At 38.5% G+C, this 24,473-nt stretch overlaps 1 protein-coding gene across 1 annotated transcript in view; it reads left to right on the top strand.

Moving 5' to 3' along the window:
* The window catches only part of LOC127801369 (uncharacterized), a 47,190-nt gene that overhangs the window by 11,753 nt on the left and 10,964 nt on the right, over positions 1 to 24,473 (top strand). Inside the window, exons 6-8 of the mRNA XM_052336397.1 lie at positions 10,163 to 10,292; positions 11,048 to 11,164; positions 11,249 to 11,334. Coding sequence (XP_052192357.1) covers positions 10,163 to 10,292; positions 11,048 to 11,164; positions 11,249 to 11,334 — 333 coding nt within the window. The remainder of the gene's footprint in view (positions 1 to 10,162; positions 10,293 to 11,047; positions 11,165 to 11,248; positions 11,335 to 24,473) is intronic.

Raw genomic sequence — 24,473 nt, 5'->3', positions numbered from 1 at the left:
TAATGTCGAAAACTTGTGCATATTTCTATTTGAAAAGGTTGTAATTGTTCATTAGAAGAAACTGCTAATAAAGCCTTATTTGATTCCTTTTCTTATTCTTATTAGTTGATATGCTGGGTTTTGTTCGATATTGTCTCTTGCTATTTTATATTTGATAACATTTAGAATCATCTTCGTGAAGTCTTATCAAGTATGTTAGAAAAATTGAACCACCTGATCCCATGATGAATGCTGGGATGTTTAGCTTCATTCACTTCATATATGATAAATTGTTGAGTATTCATTCCCTTGAAAAGGGTTGAGCATTGTGATGAAAATTTTATTATCCTTCGAAATTAGTTGGATGCATTATTATAAAAGAGTATTATAAAAGAGTGTTCCTAATGCACGAGGCTTCCTGTTTTGTAAATTATAAAGAGGTTGGTTTTGCACCAAGTTTTCTTTGTGCTCTCTCTCTCTCTCTCTTTCTATAAATATATATATATATATATAAATTTTCTCCATTTCAGCAACTCACCTTATAAGTGTGTCTATCTGTCTTTTCTAGATATCCAAACCATTTTAACTGTGACTTTTGCTCTTAAGTCTTATCTTTATTAGGCACCACTCCAACCTTATTATCTATGATAGTGTTTCATATTTTGTTTTTTCTTGTATGGATACACAACCACCTTAACATTTTCATTTTAACCACACACATTTTGCACATGTTGGTGCTAATTTTCCCAACATTCTGAGCCATACTGTAATACCAAAAATATTTATGAGCTGTACAGTTATGAAATATTTATAGGAGAATTTGTTTCTGTGGGATTTTCTGATTATTCAAGCTGTTAAAGCATTTGTTCTAGATTAGGGCTTGCAATGATAGGGATATTTTTCATGTAATGTTTCTGCTGTGTTTCTAGAAGGTTTTTATTATTTTTCTAGGGCTGACCGAGTTGGTTGTAACTGCCAGTTTTGGGCAGTCGGTCAGGAGGCCTTTTCTCCTTTTAGTTTCTTATATATAGAGGCGGAGGGGAAGGCTTTTGGGTGTGGTTTTTCTTTCTCGGATTAGTGATCTGTCTTGGGATCAGATTGAGCAGTGAGGAAGAGTGTATATCTTTCTTGTATCAACTCTATATAGCTTTTAGGTTTTTGGGCTAAGTGAGAGTTGAGTTTGAGTGCTTTGTAATCTTGTATTATCATTCAAGATAGTGGAGAAAGTGGGGGCGAAAGCCAAGCTGGATGTAGGTCTTCATTAAGACCGAACCAGGGTAAATTCTTGTGTGTTGTGTGGTTCTTGATTGGTTCTTGATTTGTTTTCTGATTGCTGTTCATTTGCGAATTAAGGAGAGATTTCATTTGAGTGTTTGAGTGATCATATAAAGGGTGAGATCTAGGTTAACACAAGCATTTCGATTTTGGAAAAGTTGAGAATAACCAAGTAGGCAAATCAACAGGCGGAACAAAAGTTGACTGTCAAGTCATTTGGAACTGCAGTTGATTGCCAAGTGATTGCAAACCGCTAAGTATGAGGTCGTACGGTAAAAGGATGACAACCAAAGCCATGGTTGACTGTCAAGGTCAGCTGCCTAGTTGGTAGGTCCTTGTCACGCACAAAGGCCATGGCACGACACCGGCTATTTTCTGTTTTAATGTTCTTGTGTTTTCTGTTATGCTTTTATGTTTTCATTTAATTAAAGTTGTCGTACTAGTGGGGTGAGGGCAGCTGTACACTGTGGGGTGTCCTAAGGGAATATCTTACATGTAAAGGGAGCCTAGGAAAAGACAAAATAGTTAGTTAAGAGAGGTGTAATCTGTTGAGGCAGCACCTGGGGCCAGAGGATGTTTATATATCCCCTAGTACCCGCCTGAGATGGATATGAAAAATCAGAGAAGAATATCATTCTCCCTTCTGTCTCTCTCTCTTTCCTTCTTGAATTTCTCTTTCTCGTTGCTGAATCTCTGCCTAAGAACCCCCTTCTACCTTTCTCATTTGTTCCAAATTAGAAGGTTGCTTCATTGTCACTGCCAAGGCGTGACAATTTAGTATCAGAGACACCGGTTCTCGTTGTTACGATAGGAGAAAAGATGGTGGATGGGACCTGCATGAAGAATTTTGAAACGCAGCTGCAGCATGTCAACTCTACAATGGCCGAGCTCCAAAATAGAATGGGCCAGATGGAAGCGGGAGGAACCTAGGACCGAGAGGCGATTCGAGCTATGGATAGCAGGATAGAAGGGGCCTTGGAAGGAATGGGTCACAGATTGGAGGGCATAGAGCTGAGGCTGGATGGGTCCATGGCTAGGCTGCAAGAAGACATGCAACAATTCATGTTAATGTTCACACGGCAAAACCAGGTAAGACTGGCTGAAAACTTTCCCCCTAAAGATAGAAATGAGCCCAGTGGGGCAGCGAGCGACAATCGCTGCAGCCCATTTTAATAAGGCTGTCGATGCTTGGTTCCAAGGGTGGGTGAGTGTGCAACATGCATTTACCTGGGAGGAATTTGTGGCCAAATTGTGTGAAAGGTTTGGAAAGAGAAACAGGGTGGATACCATTGAAGAATTTAACAAACTTAGGCAGACGGGGAGTGTTGAGGTATACCTAAAGAGGTTCGAGGAATTGCGATCCTTTATGACTCAACAGAACCCGCACCTCACTAAAGCTTACTTCGTGTCAAGCTTCTTGAGTGGGCTGAGTGAGGACATAAGGCCCATGGTAAAAATGATTAAACCTCAGTCAGTGGAGCAAGTAATTGAAAGTGCAAGATTGCAGGAGATGACCGTAGAAGCCCTCATGAGAAAGCAGCTGCAACAACACAAGGGCTTATCAATAGGGCCAACCTACGGGGGAGGCAAGAGTGATGGCACGAAACAAGGGGCAAGGCCTAGTACAGTGCCTCATGGGGAGCAATTGAGAGAACAAAGAAGGTTAGCTGGCCTCTGTTTTAGATGTGGAGATAAGTACCACTTCGGGCACCAACGTAAGAGGCAAATTCTCTTGCTGGAAGGAGGAGAAGAAGAAGGGGCGGAAGGCCCCATAGAAGAAGTAAGGGAGAAGGGCGAATCGGAAGAGGAAAACAATGGAGAAATTTCACTACATGCCCTCAAGGGGGTGACCAACAACAAGATCATTAAGGTAGCCGAAAGTGGGAGACATCAGGGCTTACTAATTCTAATTGACAGTGGAAGCACCCATAGTTTCCTTGATGAAGGAACAACTAGGAGGCTAAAATGTCCACTACAAGGAACCCAACCCCTAAGTGTGACAGTCGCCAACGGCAACCGGGTAATCAGCAAGTCAGCATGCAATGGGTTCACATGGGAAATGCAAGGAGAGGAGTTTGAGGCAAACTTGAGGCTACTACAGTTGGGCCGGTGTGATGTGGTGCTGGGGGTAGACTGGATGAAGGAAGTAAGCCCCATCAGCTTCGACTTCAACAGGATGGAGGTATCTTTTGACAAAGAAGGAAGGAAAATGACGTCGTTAGGGGAGAAGGAATCCGGATCCTGCAAGATGATTTCAGGAAGGAAATTACACAAGATGCTGAAGAACAAATGGTGCCAATTGTCCTAGCTGTTCTCACTGATGGTAGTGGGGGAAGGAGCACTTGTGGCAGTGGCAGGAGGACCCGAGACAAAGATCAATGGGGAAGCACAAGTGCGGGACATGACGCAACCCAAGAAGATCAGCTAGGTACACACCCAACACCTAATTAATGAACTGTTAGATAGCTACGAAGACCTATTTGTGGAACCCACAACCTTACCTCCAACCCGAACCTTAGATCATTCAATAAACTTGAAACCCAATACAGAGCCCATCAATATCAAATCCTATAGATACTCTCCTACCCAAAAAACCAAAATAGAGAAGATGGTGAAGGATATGTTAAACCAATCCTTCATTAGACATAGCCAAAGCCCATTTGCTTCGCCAGTCCTCCTAATTAAAAAGAAGGATGGATCATGGCGTTTCTGTGTTGACTACTGCAAGCTAAACTCCCTAACCATCAAGGATAAATTCCCTGTACCCCTTGTTGAGGAGCTGTTGGATGAACTGCATGATACCCATTTCTTTTCAAAACTGGACCTTAGGTTCGGCTACCATCAAATCAAAATGAAGCCTGAAGACACCCCCAAAACTGCCTTTAGGACACATCACAGACATTTTGAATTTTTGGTGATGCCATTCGGGCTCACCAACGCCCCATTAACTTTTCAATCCTTGATGAATCAAATTTTTGAGCCATATCTAAGGAAATTTGTCCTAGTCTTCTTTGATGACATCTTGGTATATAGTCACACCTTGAACCAACACATCTCTCACCTCAAAACCACACTAGAGGTTCTTCGAGCTAACCAACTCTTCATTAAAAGGTCAAAGTGTGCATTTGGACAGAATCAAGTAGAGTATCTGGGGCATTTAATTTCGAGAGCAGGGGTGAGCACTGATCCTAAAAAGGTTGAAGCAATGTTGGCCTGGCCAAAACCCACAACCATAAAAGCCTTGAGGGGATTCCTTGGGCTAACCGGATACTACCGGCGATTTGTCAAGGGATATGGGACTATAAGTAAACCTCTAACAAGACTATTGAAGAAAGGGGGATTCAAGTGGGGGCAGGAGGCCGACATAGCGTTTGAAAGACTGAAGAAAGCAATGAGTGAAGTGCCTGTTTTGGGACTACCCGATCTTAGCAAGCCCTTTATGGTGGAGACAGATGCTTGCGAGAGTGGAATTGGGGTGGTACTGTCTCAGAAGGGAAGGCCCTTAGCCTTTTTAAGTCGAGCCCTAAGTGGTAAACATGAAGGCTTAAGCATATATGAGAAGGAATTATTGGCAGTACTAATGGCTTTGGAGAGATGGCGCCATTACTTGGAAGGAAGTAAATTTATAATCCAAACCGATCATGAGAGCTTGAAGTTTTTACTACAACAAAAGTTGCAAACTCAGCTACAAAAAAAGGGGATGGCTAAGTTAATGGGGTTAGACTACTCCATACAATACCGCAAGGGTAAGGAAAATGTGGCAGCAGACGCTCTCTCAAGGTGTTACGAAGACGGAAAATTGATTGCTATTTCTATGATAGTGCCATAATGGTGTAAGAAGGTGGTGGATAGCTGTACAGGGGATGATCAGGTACAGGAACTCATACAAGAAGTGGTAGTAAGGCCCCAAGGGACTAGAGATTACACTCTTAAAGAAGGGTTGCTGTGACTACAAAACAGGATGGTCATAGGCAAACAAGGGGACCTGAGGAAAAAGATACTACAATCGTTGCATGAGTCTACCCTAGGGGGACATTTGGGAGTCCAAAACACCTATCTAAGGGTTAAGTAGCTCTTCCACTGGCCGAGGTTAAAGACTGACGTAAAGGAGTTCGTATTAGCTTGTGATACTTGCAAGAGGTGCAAGTACGAAAATGTGGCTTACCCCGGGTTACTCCAGCCCTTACCAGTACCAAAACAAGCTTGGACTAGCGTATCCATGGATTTCATAGAAGGATTGCCTAAGTCAGAAGGGAGGGACAGTGTGCTGGTGGTGGTTGACAGATTCACCAAATTTGCACATTTTATAGGATTGTCTCACCCTTATTCGGCTCAAGAGGTGGCCAGAGCCTTTATGGATAGGGTGGTGACTGGTGGCCTTGCATGGAGTACCGAGTATAATCGTATCAAATAGGGACAAAATCTTCACCAGCAACGTGTGGCAGGAATTGATGAAGGCGATCGGGATAAAACTCAATATGTCGACTGCTTATCACCCTCAAATGGATGGGAAAACGGAGAGGGTAAACCAGAGTTTAGAAACCTACCTTAGATGCATTTGTATCCTACACCCTAACCAGTGGCACAAATGGCTTGCTTTGGCCCAGTGGTGGTACAACTCTACCCACCACAACACCCTGAGAATGTCACCCTTCGAACCCAATTATGGGTACAAACCTCCAATATTACCCGCCATAGGGGGGTAGACTTTGGTCGCTTCAGTGGAAGAGTATTTACAGCAAAGGAGGACGGTATTGAGACAGCTCAAGTAAGAATTGGCCTCAGCCCAGAATAGAATGAAACAGAAGGCCGATCGAAAAAGGAGTGACAGAGAATTGGAGGTAGGAGAGAAAGTTTATCTGAGGTTGAACCAGCCCCATCTGAAGTCTCTTGTGCAAGGGCCAGTTACTAAACCAACCCCCCAGTACTTTGGCCCGTTCACTATCCTAACTAAGGTAGGAAAGGTGGCCTACCATTTGCAACGCTTGGAAGGGTCCCGAATGCACCCCATCTTTCACGTATCCCTTTTGAAAAGGTCGTCAGGAAAGGAGCAGGTCAACCCCGAATTGCCACCCTTGCCTAAAGAAAAGGAGAGGATAGAGGAACCCGAAGCAATCTTGGATAGAAGGGTGACCCATAACCAAGGGGCTCCTCTCATTTAAGTGCTGGTGAAATGGCAGGGCAAAGATAAAGGAGGTAGCAGCTGGGAATACTTGCCAGACCTCCTCCGGCGATTCCCTAGAACAGCTAGCCTCCTCAGCATTTCTTGAGGACAAGAAATCGTTTGAAGGAGGGGCAATTGTCACGCACAAAGGCCATGGTGCGACACTGGCTATTTTCTGTTTTAACGTTCTTGTGTTTTCTGTTATGCTTTTATGTTTTCATTTACTGCTTTTATGTTTTCATTTAATTAAAGCTATCGTACTAGTGGGGTGAGGGCAGCTATACACTGTGGGGTGTCCTAAGGGAATATCCTACATGTAAAGGGAGCCTAGGAAAAGACAAAATAGTTAGTTAAGAGAGGTGTAATCTGCTGAGGCAGCACCTGGGGCCAGAGGATGTTTATATATCCCCTAGTACCCGCCTGAGATGGATATGAAAAATCAGAGAAGAATATCATTCTCCCTTCTATCTCTCTCTCTCTTTCCTTCTTGAATTTCTCTTTCTCGTTGTTGAATCTCTCCCTAAGAACCCCCTTCTACCCTTCTCATTTGTTCCGAATTAGAAGGTTGCTTCATTGTCACTGCCAAGGCGTGACGGTCCTTAAGGTTGAGAAACAACCCACGGGCATGGGTTGGAGATGGTCACTAATGTTGAAAATGAATTCCTTGTGTAATGATGAGTCTAATGACATAACTCATTCATGAGGCTCTAGTTTTGGACATAGGGGTCCATTTTGTATGGTGACTATGGCAAGAGATAGTTTGGTTCCTCCCTTAAAAATTTATTTCACCTTGACGTATCATTCTCAAGCATCCATTTCTTATACATGTTCATGTTAAAAATGTTTTCTAAACCCTTGTTCGTTTGAAAGGGCGTATGAAATGAACCATATGGCATGAAAGGTGCTTGTAATACCCTTTTTTGCACAGTATTTTAGAGAAATAACTAATGAGAGAAATTCTCATTTTTTGGGTGATTTTATGAAAAATTAGTTGATAAATTATGTGCTTAATTGAGTAATGAAGATTTGAAGTTAATTGAGCTTAAGGAAAGATGGATAATCGAAATTGACACATGGGCTATGTTAGGATTTTCATGAGAAGGGTGTGATCAATTTGGATAATGGTTAACCCAAGTGAAACTATTATAATTCGAAAAGGCATTGAAATACTGAAAGATAGCAGTGTTAGGTTGTGATTTATTAAGGATGAGTTGGGAAATGCTTACTGAAGCATAAGGTTTAACTATTTGGGTAACCCTAAGATGTTTCATGATCCTAATGGCATTAGGATAAAATAGATGGCAAAAAATGTGCAAAAATAAGGCAACCTAGTGGACAAAAATTTGTGTAAGAATTCATGCGATGTAATGGCCAGACGGCCTTTATATTCCTTGAAGTAGAGTTGAAGCATGAGGTGGTTGGTTGTAGACATTTCAAGAATTCAAAGTGGCCAAGTGACCTTAAACTTGTTGACTTGATTTATGAATCATCAAGTTGAAAAAACAGAGAATTTATATATATATAGAGAGAGAATGAGAAAAAGGTTTAGAAGAGAGAAGAAGAAGAATTGGAGAAAAACTGTAGGTTGAAGCATATTTTTGCTAATGACCTATTGCTTTATATACAATAGTTGGAGAAAAGATAATACAACTTTAGAACTAGAAAATTCTGTCAATCTTCCTAATAATCACCTCCTAATAACAGCTAATTGATCACCCTAATCAAGTAATTAACTCAACAATCAACCAATCAATCTAAACTAATCAATAATCCCAAACCATAGCAATCGACACTCCTCCTCAAGATGGTGCTCAGATCTCTCTCATGCCCGTCTTGTAGACAATTGAGTGAAACATGTTATCACTGAGACCCCTAGTAAAAAAATCAGCAAGAAGTTGTTCAGATTTTACGAAGGGTATGCAAAGAATTCTTCCATCAAGCTTATCTTTAATGAAATGTCCTTCAAGTTCTATGTGTTTTGTTCTGTCATGCTGGACGGGGCTGTGAGAAATGTTCATGGCAAGAATTTGGGAATGGGTCCTTACCAAGAACTTGGATCCTAATTTGATCGTACTCAACATTGCAACCAGCCAAAAAACCATACATGAGCTCTTTGTCTAAGAGCTTTTGAAATTTAGCATCATCTTTAGGCGCTCTGCTTGAAAATTTTGGTAGAAGTTAGTCATCTCACCTTCCTTTGTCTCATGAACCTTTTCTCGAAGCTCATATACTTGAGCATCGTTACCTGTTTGAGGGTAAGTTTATATGAAACAACATTCTAAATCTTCTCTGCAGTATCCAAGAGTATATTATCCACAGGCAATATGTGGCTGCATTCAATTAATAAGCCAAGAGATGATCAATAAATTCTTAGCTTCCCACTTGTTGATGGTTATGAATTCAATTTGCTTCTTTACTAGGGTACTAGGGAAAATTGCAGAAGTAATTTTCAGAATTCAGCAAAAATTTGAAGGAAGCAATGAAAAAGAAAGAGTGGTAGTTCACATAATGTGAAAGATCCAGTTTTGCTTCTTTAATTCCAACTTTAACCTGACCTTGATGTTTATAGATGTTCTCATGACTTTTTTTTTATAAAGAATATTTGATTATATTATATTAATGCATAAAATCAAGGCGGCCACTAGGAGTAGTGATACAAACATCCCTACACAAGATGAACAAACCCCAAGAAAATCCGAACTAAACAAAGAATGAGATGCTAAAATCACACCCCCAATGACAACATAAAGCACTACCGAGCTACAAGGAGAATTGAACACCCCAAAATATGAAAGAGAGTTCACCAAGCTGATCCCAGAAATGTGAAGACTGAGATCACCACAACACTGCAGCCATATGGACAGGTTCAAAAACCGCAACATGTTCTCATGACTTATTACTCAGTAAAAAGTTCAGTTGAAATGCCGGTCATGTCCTGGCCTTGGTTGTGTTTTTTCCTAGTATTCTCCCTCTTCAAGGTGTAGTTTTGTGCTCTGCATATTTCATCCCTCGTTAGGTATATAATTCAAATTATTTCGGTTTTGATACTCCTTGCTCTTGAAATAGTTTTAGAACTTTAACTCATGCACAATAGAAGTCTTGGAATTTGAACTTTGCTGTGATTGTTGTTGTTGTACTTTGTAGAGATTGTTCATTATCTCCTAATGCTTTGGGTTGCCCGTTTGTGATATTCTGCCTGTCAAGCCACTGTAATGCATTCTTCCCTCATAAGATTAAAATCTAGGGAGGCCACCCAAATAATTCTGAATATGAAATTTCTTATCTTAAATACTTTTGAATTTAAAATGAGAAGTCTACCATATGAAACTTTACTATATGCACCACTTGAGCTCATATCAAAAATAAAATTAAAATTCATAAACCACAAAAGTACGGATGTGTGAATATGTTTATTTTGAACATTAAAAAAGGGTGACAGATTCAATTATATAATTCTGGCAAATAAGCCACCAGGAAATTGTTGAAATTCAGTAAACCAATTTTTCCTTCATGGTTATGATCATCCACTCTGTTGACTATTTACTTTCCTAAAGCTCCAAGTTGATTATTCTAGAATATAATCTACTCATTAAAAATTGAAGTTTAAACAGACATGGAAATATTCTATTTTTATAAATAAAAGGTATGTTCTATTCTCTGCTGAACAGAGATTTTTTTTCCTCTCTCTCTCTCTCTGTTTATGCTCCTTGATAGTTGGTGACAATGTCATTTACTTCTCTGTAGGTGCCTTGCATGTGCATTTTTGATGGTGTACTTGGGGTTGTCATATGGTCTATATGTTCCAGATTGGCAATTTGAGGCATTGAGTTCAACTTATCCTTTGAATCCTAAGAATGGCAGCCTTTTCTACACGGTAAGACTATGTTGAGGCATTGTGCTACAATTAGCTTTTCCTTAACAGCTGCTAAGTTGAGCTGAATCCTCTGCAAGGGTTGGGGATGTTGGGTGGGAGCTTTCTCTATCTTTATTGTTTCCCTACTTTTTCTTGGTAGAACATTTTTTCCCTTGGGGGGGGGGGAAGGGGGTGTTTGTTTGCGTGATTTCAATTGGAACACAATTTTGTGGCTTTGGAGTGTACTGAAAAGTGACCTCACTTTCATTTCCAGTTACTGTTGACGGGTTTGAATACAGGTTGAATGCTATTTGTATTCAAATGTGCTTTTCAGGGATAAGAATATTGTTTAAAGGTAATATGAAGAAAGTAACAGAAAGTGTTGTGTTGTGTTATTTCATATGAAAGAGATTATAACTTGAACAGTTGAACCACAAACTGGTTATTCTAAACTCAACAAACCTTCATACAGGGAATGTGTAATTTTGACATCTAAATATTTCATGCTTCTTGGAGCTTGTGATTTATTTGTGAACCCTGTTTCTTTTTTCTAGTCACCTTTAGACAAAGGGATATCTGTCATTCTCAGGGACTATAATTATTCTTATTTTGCATTGCCTTAAGCATCCACATGTTGATTTTAGCCCGTTCAAAATTGGCATATACTAGTTTTTTTTTCCTTGGGGTAATTGCATTATACTATTGGTTTACGTGTGAATAAATTATACAGATGATTGATAATCTATAGTCTCCATTCATCCAATGTCTGAGATCAGGTGACATGTTCCACAAGAGGTGATCTTGGACCTGCTTGTAATGCTGCTGGAATGATAGATCGATACGTTCTTGGTATCAATCATCTATATATGAAGCCCGTCTATAGAAACCTGAAGGTAACTCTTATCTGAAGGTAAAATTTATAAAATTATGTCCATCTTTTTGCTATCAATTGATGTCTAATGGCATTCCATTCTCAGGAATGCAAAGTTTCCAGCAATGCATGGTTTGCAGGGAGTTCACCATCATGGTGCCATGCTCCATTTGATCCTGAAGGTATATTAAGGTGATAATCATATCTTTTCTTTATATTTGCACCTTAGGATCTCTTTGCTGCCTATAAAGTCATTGCACAGTTCATTTCCAGCTAACTCAGTTCAAATTTTTTGGGTCGTTGTTGGACCAACCACAAGAACCCATAATAAAGCAAACTGACATAACAAGAAGAGTTACTCCGACTCTATACAAGGGAATCAGATGCTAAGGGAAATAAGACAGCAATAGAACAAGCAACAGTCATCCCTTACTCCATTTTGAAAGAGAATGGTTGGGATCATAGTTGTGAATACCATCTGGATAAAGTACTAAATTTATCACTGGTACGGTACTGATACTGGATGGTATCAAGGTATTGTTTTGGATAATACTGCATTGTATACAAATCAAATATATATGTTATAAAAAATGTACAAGTATAATAAAATTTCAATAAAAGATGGCATTACAAACGCATAAGAACTATTACTATTATCAAGAGCATATCCTGAACCAATTTAACATAACATAGCAATATAACAATATCCCCAAATCAACATACCAATTTATGTAAATCTACATTTAATTGACTTTCATAGATATTCACAATTCTGAAACAAATAAATTATAAATTCATGACTTTCAAAGTTTTTTAAAATACACCTAAAACATACGTAACATCCAAAGTTTACAAGAACAGAAATAAGCATGGATAACTTTTAAAGTTTTTGCATATACAAACCAACATAAAAGTCGATTAACAACATAGTTATATGGATCTCTTATCTCCTCCAAGATATGATGTTCCATGACCCCAATCCTATTGACTCTCATATGGATTTGGAAAATTGCCATCATTCTCATCAACGTGTGCCTCAAGATCAAACATCATAATATTTTGAACTCCAAAGGAGGTTTCAATGGTCTCCTGTGCTCAAATAGATTGAACTCCAATACTCATTTAACATCCTGTATCGAGCAATAGAAAGGACCAGATCAACTTACCCTAATGGGCCTACGTGAACTTCCTAGGAGTCACCCATCATTGAGCAACCCTAGCTCAAACACGCTTAACCCGGGAGTTCTTTATCCACATTCAGCTCAAAAGGTATTCAGCTAGTGTTGTTTCCTTCCTTACTATCTTTGATATATATACTAGCTTCTCTAAAGTTCCTTCTTAGACCCGACCTTGAGCTCTCGGGGTATTACATTCTCCCCCCTTTGAGCACATGACGTCCTCGTCATGTGACCTTATAACTGGTCCCAAATCTTCTCTCTTTTGGGGGCTGCCATCCTAGAAGACTGCCACTCCCCGCTCCTTGTTCAGGCCCTCACGCCCCGACGCCACTCCCCGCCCTCATCAGACCGCCTTCTCTAAGGATTAGCTCTAATACCACTTGTAGCATCCCGCATTGAGCGATAGGAAGGGCCGGATCAACTTACCTTGATGGGCCTACGCGAACTTCCCAGGGGTCACCCATCATTAAGCTACCCTAGCTCAAACACGCTTAAGCTGGGAGTTCTTTATCCACATTCAGCCCAAAAGGTATTTAGCTGGTGTTGTTTTCTTCCTTACTATCCCCGATATATATATTAGTTTCTTTAGAATCCCTTCTTAGACCTGACCTTGGGTTCTCGGGGTATTACAACCCAGTCTTTCAACAAGTCTATGTTGTCAAGACCGCTTGGGTCAACAACATCCTTTCTTCAACTAATATTTCTTCAAATATCACATGAACATTTTTATTTTAGTAGCGTTTAAAATCTTTAACTCTCAAATATACCAAGCTTAATAAAAATTGTACAATATACATGCCTCGAAACTATAAGTTGTGACAAACATATACTAAATCATTTAGTCATTTATTCTAGAGTTTATTTCATTTTTTTGAATGGATGAACTCAAATGTACTAATTTTATTTTTTTCACCTATGTTTGAGCTACAACTTTGATTGAGCATTCGGGTAGCAAAACTTTGTAAAGTTGAACAATCATTACTAAATTGTTCCCACCATGAAACTTTACATAACAAATGATTAAATAATTATTCAATTAATATTTCAAGCACTCATGAAAACAAATGAATAATTTTTACACAACATGCTAAAAATATAAATTTACCCGGATTTAACCTCTTGAGTTTGACGAATAGCAAGTGACATACCGAATTCACTAGTTGCTTGCTTATATTCTTTAGGTTGCTCACTAATCAAATCTTGAGTACTCCCAAACTTTACGTAACAAATGATTAAATAATTAATCAATTAATATTTGAAGCACTCATGAAAACAAATGAATAATTTTTACACAACATGCTAAAAATATAAATTTACCTGGATTTAACTTCTTGAGTTGACGAATTTGCAAGCGACATACTGAATTCACTAGTTGCTTGCTTATATTCTTCATGTTGCTCACTAATCAAATCTTGAGTACTTTCATCTCTCACCTCACCAATGCTGTAATAGTAACAAGGAATCCTTGAACAACTTCCTTTTGATTAGAAAAAGTAGGTTGAAAATAAATCTGAGAATTAAGAAAGAAACCTGCAACATAATGAGATCTGTGAAGCTTCCTTCCCCTTCTAGCATAAATAAGTCTAATAATAGGATCATACAATGAAATCCTATTTTGCAATCTCTCTTTAGTTGCCGCTTTTTCCCTGTTCATTGCTTCATACAAATACCATGGTAGGCTTCTTGTTGCCATCTTCAAGGTGTAGAACTTTTACCAAAGGTTTACTGACTTCTACAACAAATTGACATTGTGACTAAAATTCTCCATTTTCCACAACAATTCTTGCAATTGCCTTTCCTAGATCACTCTTTCCATTTTGAGATCCAAGCCACCTGTTACTAACTTACTAGTAAAACATTTGGTGAAGTTCTTTCTTAAAGTTAAGAAGTCATTGAAGAGTTAAGAAATTTGTTATAAAATTTTGAATTGCCAGGTTGACAGACCATCCTTTAAGAAGATCTTTTCTTATCTAGCTAAGAACCCATGAATGGTTTTATTTGTAATTTTCAATCCATTTTTCCATTTCAATGGTGTCATCTATTTGAGAAAAATATTCTCGAAGTGTTTGCTAGATTCTCAACCATTTGCTAAATCTTGAAGCATCAAATCTATGCAACGAGCACCACAAGGATACCAAAAAAATGTTCTATGTGCTGCATGCAACCTCTTCACTACTTATTTTTAAGCAACTTCATTGTCAGTAATGAACTGGACAAATATTGCATGGCCCCACCAATTCAACGTCCTTAGTAAGGTGTAATACATCAACTAACTTTAATAACATAGTACCTTCAGGGAAATAAACACCGAAAATTATGAATTGCCCTTATTGCCTACTAGATCATCCATTAGCTATGACTGAACATTCATAAACTCTATAACTTTTGAATTTGAAGGAGAATCTTTAACATCACTAACATTATTATTGAAGAGGACCCCTCAAGTCATGATGAGGACCCTTAAACCCTGGTCCGACTGATGGCACGGCATTTATCATGTATTGATAATAATTAGATAGAGTTGCATCATCATACCACCATCTAGCAAGTACTTGCTTGGCCAACGACTTTTAGATGCCGAAGCATTTCTAATAGAAGGTTGGGTTTTTGGGTTGTTCATGGAGCAAAAAAACTACTTATCCCCTTTCATTTTTTTCTTCCCTATATATGACAACTTCTTTGCCTCTAGATAGATCATCACCTATTGAAGGAGTTGTCATAGGGACATCTTTATATTCATTAACTGATGGTCCCTGCCCAATATCCCTCAACATTTTTCTTTTCTTTCTTGCAATCCTCAAGTAACTGTTTCATTTTCCACTTAACATCCCGTGGCACTTTTAGAGTCCCCCCCCCCAAAAAAAAAAAAAAAATCCCTAGCACTTATTTACTAGAATCAACCTCAGTTTTAATTCCAATAAGATGTTTCAATTTAGTAATTCCACCACCTTTAATATGCTTATTACAATAGAGGCAAATGGTTTTATTCTTTTTACATGCAATCATTTTACCATATGCCTAAGCTAGGTCATTTGACTTTGCAGGAGCCACACCAATAGATTAAACATTTTCTTCAGCGCCATTCTCTAAGTCCAATTGAACAATTAAATCTAAAACAACAAAAATCATTCTCATTAAAATACATGCAAAACAAGAAAATAATTACAAAATGTAGAACTGAAACAAATTGAATAGTGTTCTAAAAGGTGCTAGGCGCTAGTCGGGCGCCAGGCTGGGGCCTAGCGCCTAGCTGGCCTAGGCGGAGCCTAGAAAATTTTGATTTTTTTTTTTAATTGAAGAAACTTGCAATAGAAACCTATATATATATATAACCAATAACCTCACTTAATATTCAAAATAACAGTAACATATCATGCCATAACTGCAAAATAACTACAAAATAATCAAATTAAAACAATAAAACAGCAAAATAACTTTTGTTTTATAATATAATGAAAACAGAAATTATTTTCTGCAAAATAACCAATAACCTCATATAATTTTTTGTTTTCAATCTTCTTCATCATGTAAAAACACATATATTATATATAATTAATAATAATTAAAACTAAATATATATCTAATATATAAATAGAACAACAAAATAAAATAAAATAAAAAATGAAAAACAGAGACAATGTAACGGAGAGAAATAGAAACCAATAACCAGAGACTCAGAGAGAGAGAGAGAGAGAGAGAGAGGTTACGAAGTAGATGGAGCTTGTTGGCTGTGGAGATGGACCTTGATGGCGAGGACGTGGCGGCGACGACGACGTTCAGGCAGCAAGGAGGACGTGAATGGCATAGAGGCGGTGTTGATGAAGCTTGATGGCGATGATGGAGCTGGAGGTAGCGATGGCGATGAGTACCAGCGAGCTGACGACGGCCTTGGGGTGAGAGGGGGAGAGCCTGAGAGACGAGATTAAGAAATAAAATATCCTAAAATTGGCTGATATATAAAGCAAAAAATTGGGCGACCCAGGCGGTGTGGGCCACCTAGGCACCGTCGCAGCTGATTAATAGGTTCGGCGCCTAGGAGGCCCGACTAGGGCATACTCGGGGCGGCCAGTGGCCCCCTAGCGCCTAGGCCGCCTAGAGCTGTTATATCTAGGGTTGCTGGAACTAATTTCTTGGATAGAAATTCTACCACACTTACTCTCACACACTCACGGATTTGATCTAAGGAACAAATTTAATAGAATCAACAGAAAATAAAATAGAAAACAGAATTAAACCAAACAAGAAACACAAACCACACATCCACAAGAACATCAAGATTATCCTGGTTCATGCCATGTGAATGGCACTACATCCAGCCTCTAAGATCCTCCTGAGAGTAGTCTTTATTTCCAGAAAACGATCAGTACAGTAGCGGCCCTTCTCTCCCTTCTATTCCCGAGTGCCCCAATTGTTTTCCCCCAAGATTACAAAGCTAACAACCCTAGCCTTTCTCTCAGAAACAATCAGCACTCGTTACAAACAGAAAAATAAGAACTTTCTCTCCATTTGCTACCCCTTGCCCTCTATTTATAATAGGAGGCAGAACCCCAATAAAGACTTTCAAATATTTACAGTTTACATCCTCAACTTATCACTAATTACAGTTTGGGTTACAACTTCTATTTAATACCTCATTGGCCCTCAAAAAACACTGCCATAACTGATCTTATTTAATCTATACTCTAGACAACATTTTAACAAGAGCGATTTTTAGAACATTGAAATTGAAATAGAGAAACTCACACACATGCGCACACAAAAGAAGGAACAAACACAACTAATGTAAGAGAATTATTCTCTATAAAAACAATGTGAACAAACATGTTCTATGTAAAAAACAACGAATAAAACTAGAAAGAGAAAAAAAAAAAAAAACAATTTCCCCCTCATGGTCTTTGGTCGAACAAGAGATCATCATGGTCTCTGGTTTGACTCTATCTGGTATTTGGTTTAGACAAATACCAAATCTAAGTCTCTACTCTTTAATTTACAGTGGTACCAAAAAAAAAAAAAAAATACAAATAAGAGGCATCAACTAAGAGAGGTATCAAGGGAGAGAACGAGTGGCAAAGTGAGAGAGGAGATCTAAGTATTTGACTAAGAGAATGAGAGATAGCTTTTGAGAAAATGAGGAGTAAGAGACATGCATTTGAATGAAATGAAATTGGATTTGATCTAAGAAGAAAATGAAAAAATAAAGAGGGTTGAGTGAGTATTGGTCAGTATGCCGGTACTGGAAGATACTGGCTAGTACCTCCAATATCCTCTAGTAAGTTAACCATAATGAGATTGAGGTTGTAGTGTACTAGAAATTGGCCACAACATGTATCGTCCAGTACAATACGAATTCATATGTTTACTATTTGTATCTCATGCAATATTGCATGTGACTCACAATCCTTTATCATTAGTATTTTATACTAATAAAAGGTAGTAGCCCATGAGCTAGTCCATAATTGATTAATCTTAGTTCCTTTTAGAAAAAATTTAGGACTAGGAATACCTTTAAGAAATTATGTGCTATATAGATCTTTGTCACATATTCTTAACAACTTAAAAATAAAGATCGTCAGGATATTTAGAGACTCATTCATATATAAATGGAAAGTTATGAATGAAAATATGACCATTTAAATAACAAGCAAGATTATATCATTAGGCTTGAGACTCATACTAGATGTTATCTAAATCTAATATTAGGGCACTAACATTAACGAACTCCCACTTGCACTAATGGCTAATGTTAATTTACATGACATTGTTGTATCGTCGCCTGGTATCTCATACCCATCTTCTCAAGATGGCGATGCAGCTATCACTGTGTTGAAGCTTTAGGCAGTAGGACCGCAAAGTTCTCTTTATTGCTTGAAGTGTTTGGATTTTTTGTGAGATCTAGGTTCCTCAGCTTATGTAACAGCCCCAAAATAGTTGCAATACTGAAGTATTGACAACTCAATAGTAGGAACCACTTTTGGTTTAAGAATGAACCTCACCAAACAACTTCTTATTGCAGCATCACATGCCACAACATACACAGCTTCCGAGGTGGATTCTGTAGTCATATCGGCTCGGAACTCTTCCAACTAACTACTCCACCATAGCAAACAAACTCGGATGTACACTCTATCATCCATATCAAATTGGAAGTCTGAATCTATGAACTAGTCAACACGAAGCTCACCTTCTCCATATGCTAAAATCCCATCCTTAGTGCTTCATAGGGACTTTAGGATATGTTTCATGGCTATCCAGTGTTCCAAACTTGGATCATACTGATATCTGCTAGTAACACTTACAATATAAATGATATCAGGCTTAGTACATAATAGAGCTTTGGAAAACATCCCATTTGGAGAGTGGAATTCCATCCCGAAAGGATACGATATCCTTCTTGGAATTCCCCATGCTAAACTCATTTAGCATATTCTCTATGTATTGGCTTTGGGAAGAACCTATCATTCTCCTTGCTCTATCTCTATAGAAGCAAATTCCCAAGATATAGGTTACCTCTCCCAAATCTTTTATGGAAAATTTATTAGACAATCACAATCTAATTGACATCACCATGCCAACATTGTTCCCCATAAGAAGAGCGTCATCCTCATACTAGATAAGTAACGCTCGCACTCCCACTTGTCTTTGTATACACAAGGTCCATCTGAATTCCAATGAAATGAAACTCTTTGAAATCATCGTCAAAACAAATATTCCTTCTCATAGCTGGTAGAATCAATCAAATTTATCACTACCTCCATATAGAAACATTTGCTCTATCTTCTCTATAATAGATCAACATTGTTCTAGAAGACGAGATAATTTACTTAAGCTATGAAGTCCTTGTGTGATGACATTACTTGGACCAACAGGATTAGGATTGGCTTCTTGATTAGGTTTTATCTGTGGTTTTGAGGACACCTCCTCTAACTCCACTTTCTATTCGACACCACCTTCCTTAGTAAACACCTTTACTGGGATTGCAACATCATAACTAACCTAGACTCTCTGATCAGTGAGAAAGTAGAAACAATATCCCAAACAACCTTTAGAATACCCAACAAATCTATCTTTAATTGATATGGACTCCAACTTATCTGTCTTGAGCTTTTCGATAAAAGCATCACGATCCTAAATCTTAACATACTTGAGACTAAATCATCGCCCAACCCATATCTCATATGGAATTGTCTCAACAGATTTGATTGGTGTCCTATGGCAGTAGAAAGAGCATAACCCATAGTGAAACGAGTAGATCAGTATGACCAATCATAAAGCGTACCATGTCCAATAGGGTATGGTTTTTACACTTAGAAATCCCATTAAACTGTGGTGTAGCGGGAGAAGACTTCTGAGATATTATGCCATTATGCCTAAGGTAGTCATCAAACTCAGTACTCAAGTATTTATCACCTCGATCTCATCGAAGGATCTTAATACTCTTTCCTACCTGGTTTTTTACTTTGTGCTATAACACTAGACGATCCATACACAACTATGCGGATTAATCTTAATAATTTGATGGCTCTCCCACTTTGTCCAACAAATGGTGACCTGATCAATCTCTCTGAGAAGGCAAGACTCCTAAGTTGGCCTGAGTTCAAAAACCACTAGATTAGAAATTCATAACGAGCTAACTCACTTATCTTCCTCTCATGGATATGATCTAGTCTTGAGTGGCAAAACTGTTTCGGATCAATACTGTCATTTTGAGAACATTTCTTGTTAATAGTGGCTGTAACATTTACATTTATCTCGCATTTATTCATGTAATTCCAGAATATAAAGACCATTCATAAGTATGCATATGCCATCACATTCATTACTCTAATGAATATTGCACATATTCTTTGCAAAAGAAAATTCATAATTTACCTTTCACAAAAACCCAGAATGAACACTTCATTCCAAATGGCATTAGGTACATTCAAATAGTCCTTAAAATTCATTACATGCTCGGATGAGAAAAGTACAAAAGTAATTCCAATAGCTAATGGATCTACTCTTGTTCCATTTCCCATTTTAAGGGCAACTCCTTGCTTCTCAAGCGACTTACTTCTCTCAAGATCTCGTGTGCAAACACATATGTGAGATGCAACGCATGAATCTAGTATCCAGGAAATGAGAGAACGATCAATCACATTAATCATCTCATTAACAAACATGGAAGAAGTACTTGAGCCTTGAGACTCCATCTGCTTGACTCTCAAGCTGTAGAGATATTCGGGGCAATCCCTCTTCTAGTGTCCATCTCAATGGCATTGGAAACACTTTCCTTTGCTTGCTCTTATACATTGACTGCACCACTTGCAATTTTTTGCCACCTGATTACAACTTTTTGTAATTATTTTAGCTAATCCTTTAATTAGGTCCAATTAAGTGGTTTTGTCCAATAAACGAAAATTGGGTTTACCATTGGAGAATATTGCAGAATTTAGAAAATAGACTGTCAGTTGATTTTATCTTGCTTAATCACTCAGTTTCGGTATCAAACCAAAAGGTGCTCCCACTAAATTCTTTGAATCCCACACTTCCTGAGTGGTAAACGCGAATCTCTAGGACTCATAGTGGGCATAGTTCTAAAAGGCGATTGCAGCATCGAGGCACAAAGAGTCTTAGAGCCTGAGGCGCAAGGCGCACTAGGCGAGGCGCTCCTTTGCGAAGTGAGACGCACCTTTTAGAAAAAAAATTCAAAATCTTGTAAAATCATAAACAATTATCAAATTATCAATAATAACACATGCATATCATTCATGATTTTTTATCTTCAAATTCTAAACTAACAACATCAAAGTTGATTTATTCATCATGCAAATTCTAAACTAGAAACATCATCAAAATTCAAACTCAAAGTCTCAAACATTGTAAAAATACTATATATAATATGCAAACATAAATATATTATGTCTATATAATTTTTTTTAAAAATAAAGCTTCAATGATGGCTTTGAAGACGGGGTGTGTTGGGGATGATTCAACACTCCATTGATTTGCTAGGGTGTTGAATCACCTGTGTGATGAACCTAGCAGATCACTAGGTTCATCTCATCCCAGTGATCTAGTGGATCCATCTAATTTCATTGCCACTAGAAAAATTAGAAGCAGAAGATAAAATTCAGATATGATTTCATTGCCAAAAGCCAGATCTTCTAGGTTCAAATCAGAAGAAGAAGTGGTGGTGGTGGTGGCAGCAAGTCACAATGAAGTTGAATGATAGCAATAACAATAGACGTTGCAGCGTTGGAATAGAGAAAAGAAAGGGGAAGAAATCATATCCTGGAAGAAGAAGAAGAAGAAATTAGACAAGATGGTGTTGGATAGTGGGGTGGGGGTAGTGGACAATAGGTGGTTTGCAGAGATAGAAGAGAGAGGATTAAAAAGAGAGAGTTGGTGGCTTTTTTATATCCATGGAAAAATCATCCAAACAATGCAAAAAATTAACATCTATGCAGTAGGCCATAGATGTTAAAGGCACGCCTAGGTGTGCCTCACGCCCCAGCGCCTTGCCATGCAAGGTGAGCACCTCCCGAAAAATACATGTCCACGGCCCAGTCAAGGTGTCGAACCGGTGCCCTTAAGGCGCCTCACGCCTAGGTGCGCCTTTAACATCTATGATAATGGGTGATTGAAGAGACAACTCCTTGCCCCTTTCCACATCTCATGTGGAGCTCGATCTTCGGTCCCATGCTACCTTATTCGCAATGCTTTGGTGGTTTCTTAGATAACGACAGAGTTAGACTTGACCCATTACCTTAGCCAATGATTCACTTGAATGTCTATGACTGCAACACTTTGGTGGTTTCTAAGCCATATTCGTGTGGGTACACCGACAACATCATGTGAACATCAATCAACTCTCATGAAATACACCCTCCTACCTTTGGGTAACCAAAGTACACCCAATCAAGTGACGACTTCCTATGATAGTGGAGGGCTACGATAAATCCAATTTACTATTTTAATCTAATATTTATTTTGCATAGTTGGGGCAATATTTTCAGACTTTAATTAGGTCTCACTTTGCATATGCATTAAGTTTTCACTATGTATCGCATACATCACAAAAAGAATGCATATAATAACTAGATGATCATGGACTTTCGCTATTAATTAAATCCAATCTTCTCAATTTAATTAAGGAAGCAATAAGAGACACATACAAACACATCACATATGCTTGATCTCTCTCAGCCTTCGAGTCATCAACTCTTGATGTCTCCTTGCTCCATCACATCAACTTTTGATGCTTCTTCATTTTATAGACTAATGTACAATACATTTGAAAATCTATAAATGAAAAAGAAAATGGATACTTATGTCTCTTACATACCGAATGAAAGAATAAGTTACAATGTGATCTCATTAAATACTTGTAACATTTATTCATTCATCCATCCATTCAATCACATTGAATCTAGTCCACGATCAGCCATTCAATCTCATCGAAATAGCGCACAACACAAATAATATGAAACTGTGTCTATGTAATGCATGCCACTTTTTGGACTATTGACATCTCATGTCATACATCTTTTGATTTTGCCATCCAACACAATCTCATTTCATTCCGGCACCTACCAAAAGATCGCAATTGGCAAACTAACAGTGTTCATAAGTGTTGAAGGTCTTCAAGTAGCCACAGGAAATGGTCAACTGTTTCTCAGGGCATACACCAAAAAAACGGTCGACAATCTCTGCAAATCTCACAAAAACAAGAAGCAACATCCATGTCCGAAACAAGCAAACCATTACACAAACACAAGCATAGGCTAAAATCACTGAGCCGAGGCTCTGATACTACTGAAAGTACACAACGATTGCGTGCACTAACACTTAGCGGTAGATGCAAGAAGACAAATTGGTTTTTAAAACTTTTTCAAAAACTATACAAATAAGCAACGGAAATTGATTGTTTCTTGCATGACACAGTGATAGCAACCATATGCATATAACAAAACCATACGTTATAGAAATGTATTAAACAGTAACTTTTACCTAAGGCTCAAAGAGCATGCTAGCTGCTTCTGTTGCGTGTATGACCTGAACTCTTCAGTCTCCCGTTGAGCTCCTGTGATCCCATCACGTACCAACTCACGAACCAACTTCCTGAACCAGCTTTGGTACCTGTCCTTGGCTGACCACACCACCTCCACAAGCTTAGGGGACCAAGTCAGTCCACCCGTAAGCCGCCCTAGAACCCTTCGTTGGACCCGTGCTAGGACCATCTCAATGAAGGTGAATAGGAGCTGGGACCATCCTTTCGAAGGGTTGTCCATCTCATGGACTTTGAAGCAGGATATAACAAAGGGGGCTACTACTGTAAATCCACCACCGACAACTCTTGCTAAAGAGTTGCCGAAAGCTCACTAGAAACCACAACTGTTGTCACCGCCAGCAACTCTTGCCCTATTTTCTAACTTTCTTTTTTGTAAAGTCAACCTATTTCCTAGTTTGAGTAGGGGGAATAAATCTCTTTCTCTCCCCCATTACTAGATGTAGGTTTCCTAAAGTAGTGTAGATGTAATTTCCTAATTGTAGTGTATATATTAGGAAGCAAGAAAGATGTATGCTGTATATTTATTCTGTTCACTATGGTGAATAAAATTAGTTCTTCTCCCTAAAATCTAAGTGTTTCCCATAGTTTTTCTAAGTCTTCCTCTACCTCTTTTGCTAAATACTTGTTTCATTTCATCCATTCTCCTCACAAGAGGCTCTATTTGTCTTCTTCTCACAAAATCTATTTTCAATAAAATAATATTGGATTGTTACGACAAGTTTGAATGAGACTGGAATGGTCAACTCTTGAGCAAGGCAGAGAAAAAACAAGGGAAGATTACCTTTGTCAAAAGGATACCATTTGAAATATTTGGCATGCGGTCTCACCAAAATGCCCCTCCATTTCCATCTTGCATCTCTCAGGATGAGTGTTGCATCTTGGGTGGGCGGTGGGCCAACCAACCATCTGATTTGGCTGGGTGTCCATGTAACTAATCCTTTTCTATAGCCGAGAATCCCATTATTGATTAAATTGGGTCTGATCCAGAAAATGAAAAATCTACTGTTTTAACACTTAAAAAACATGAAAAAGGGGAAGAGTCCATTAAGATGAGTTAAGTGAGGAAGGAAGAAACAGAGGCTAGATTTGTGTTGATGTGGAAG

This window comes from Diospyros lotus, chromosome 5 (genome assembly GCF_014633365.1).
Source record: "Diospyros lotus cultivar Yz01 chromosome 5, ASM1463336v1, whole genome shotgun sequence".
NCBI classification, from domain to species: domain Eukaryota; kingdom Viridiplantae; phylum Streptophyta; class Magnoliopsida; order Ericales; family Ebenaceae; genus Diospyros; species Diospyros lotus.
Note: the sequence above shows the minus strand (reverse complement) of the source record. Positions and strands in the feature narration are given on the sequence as shown.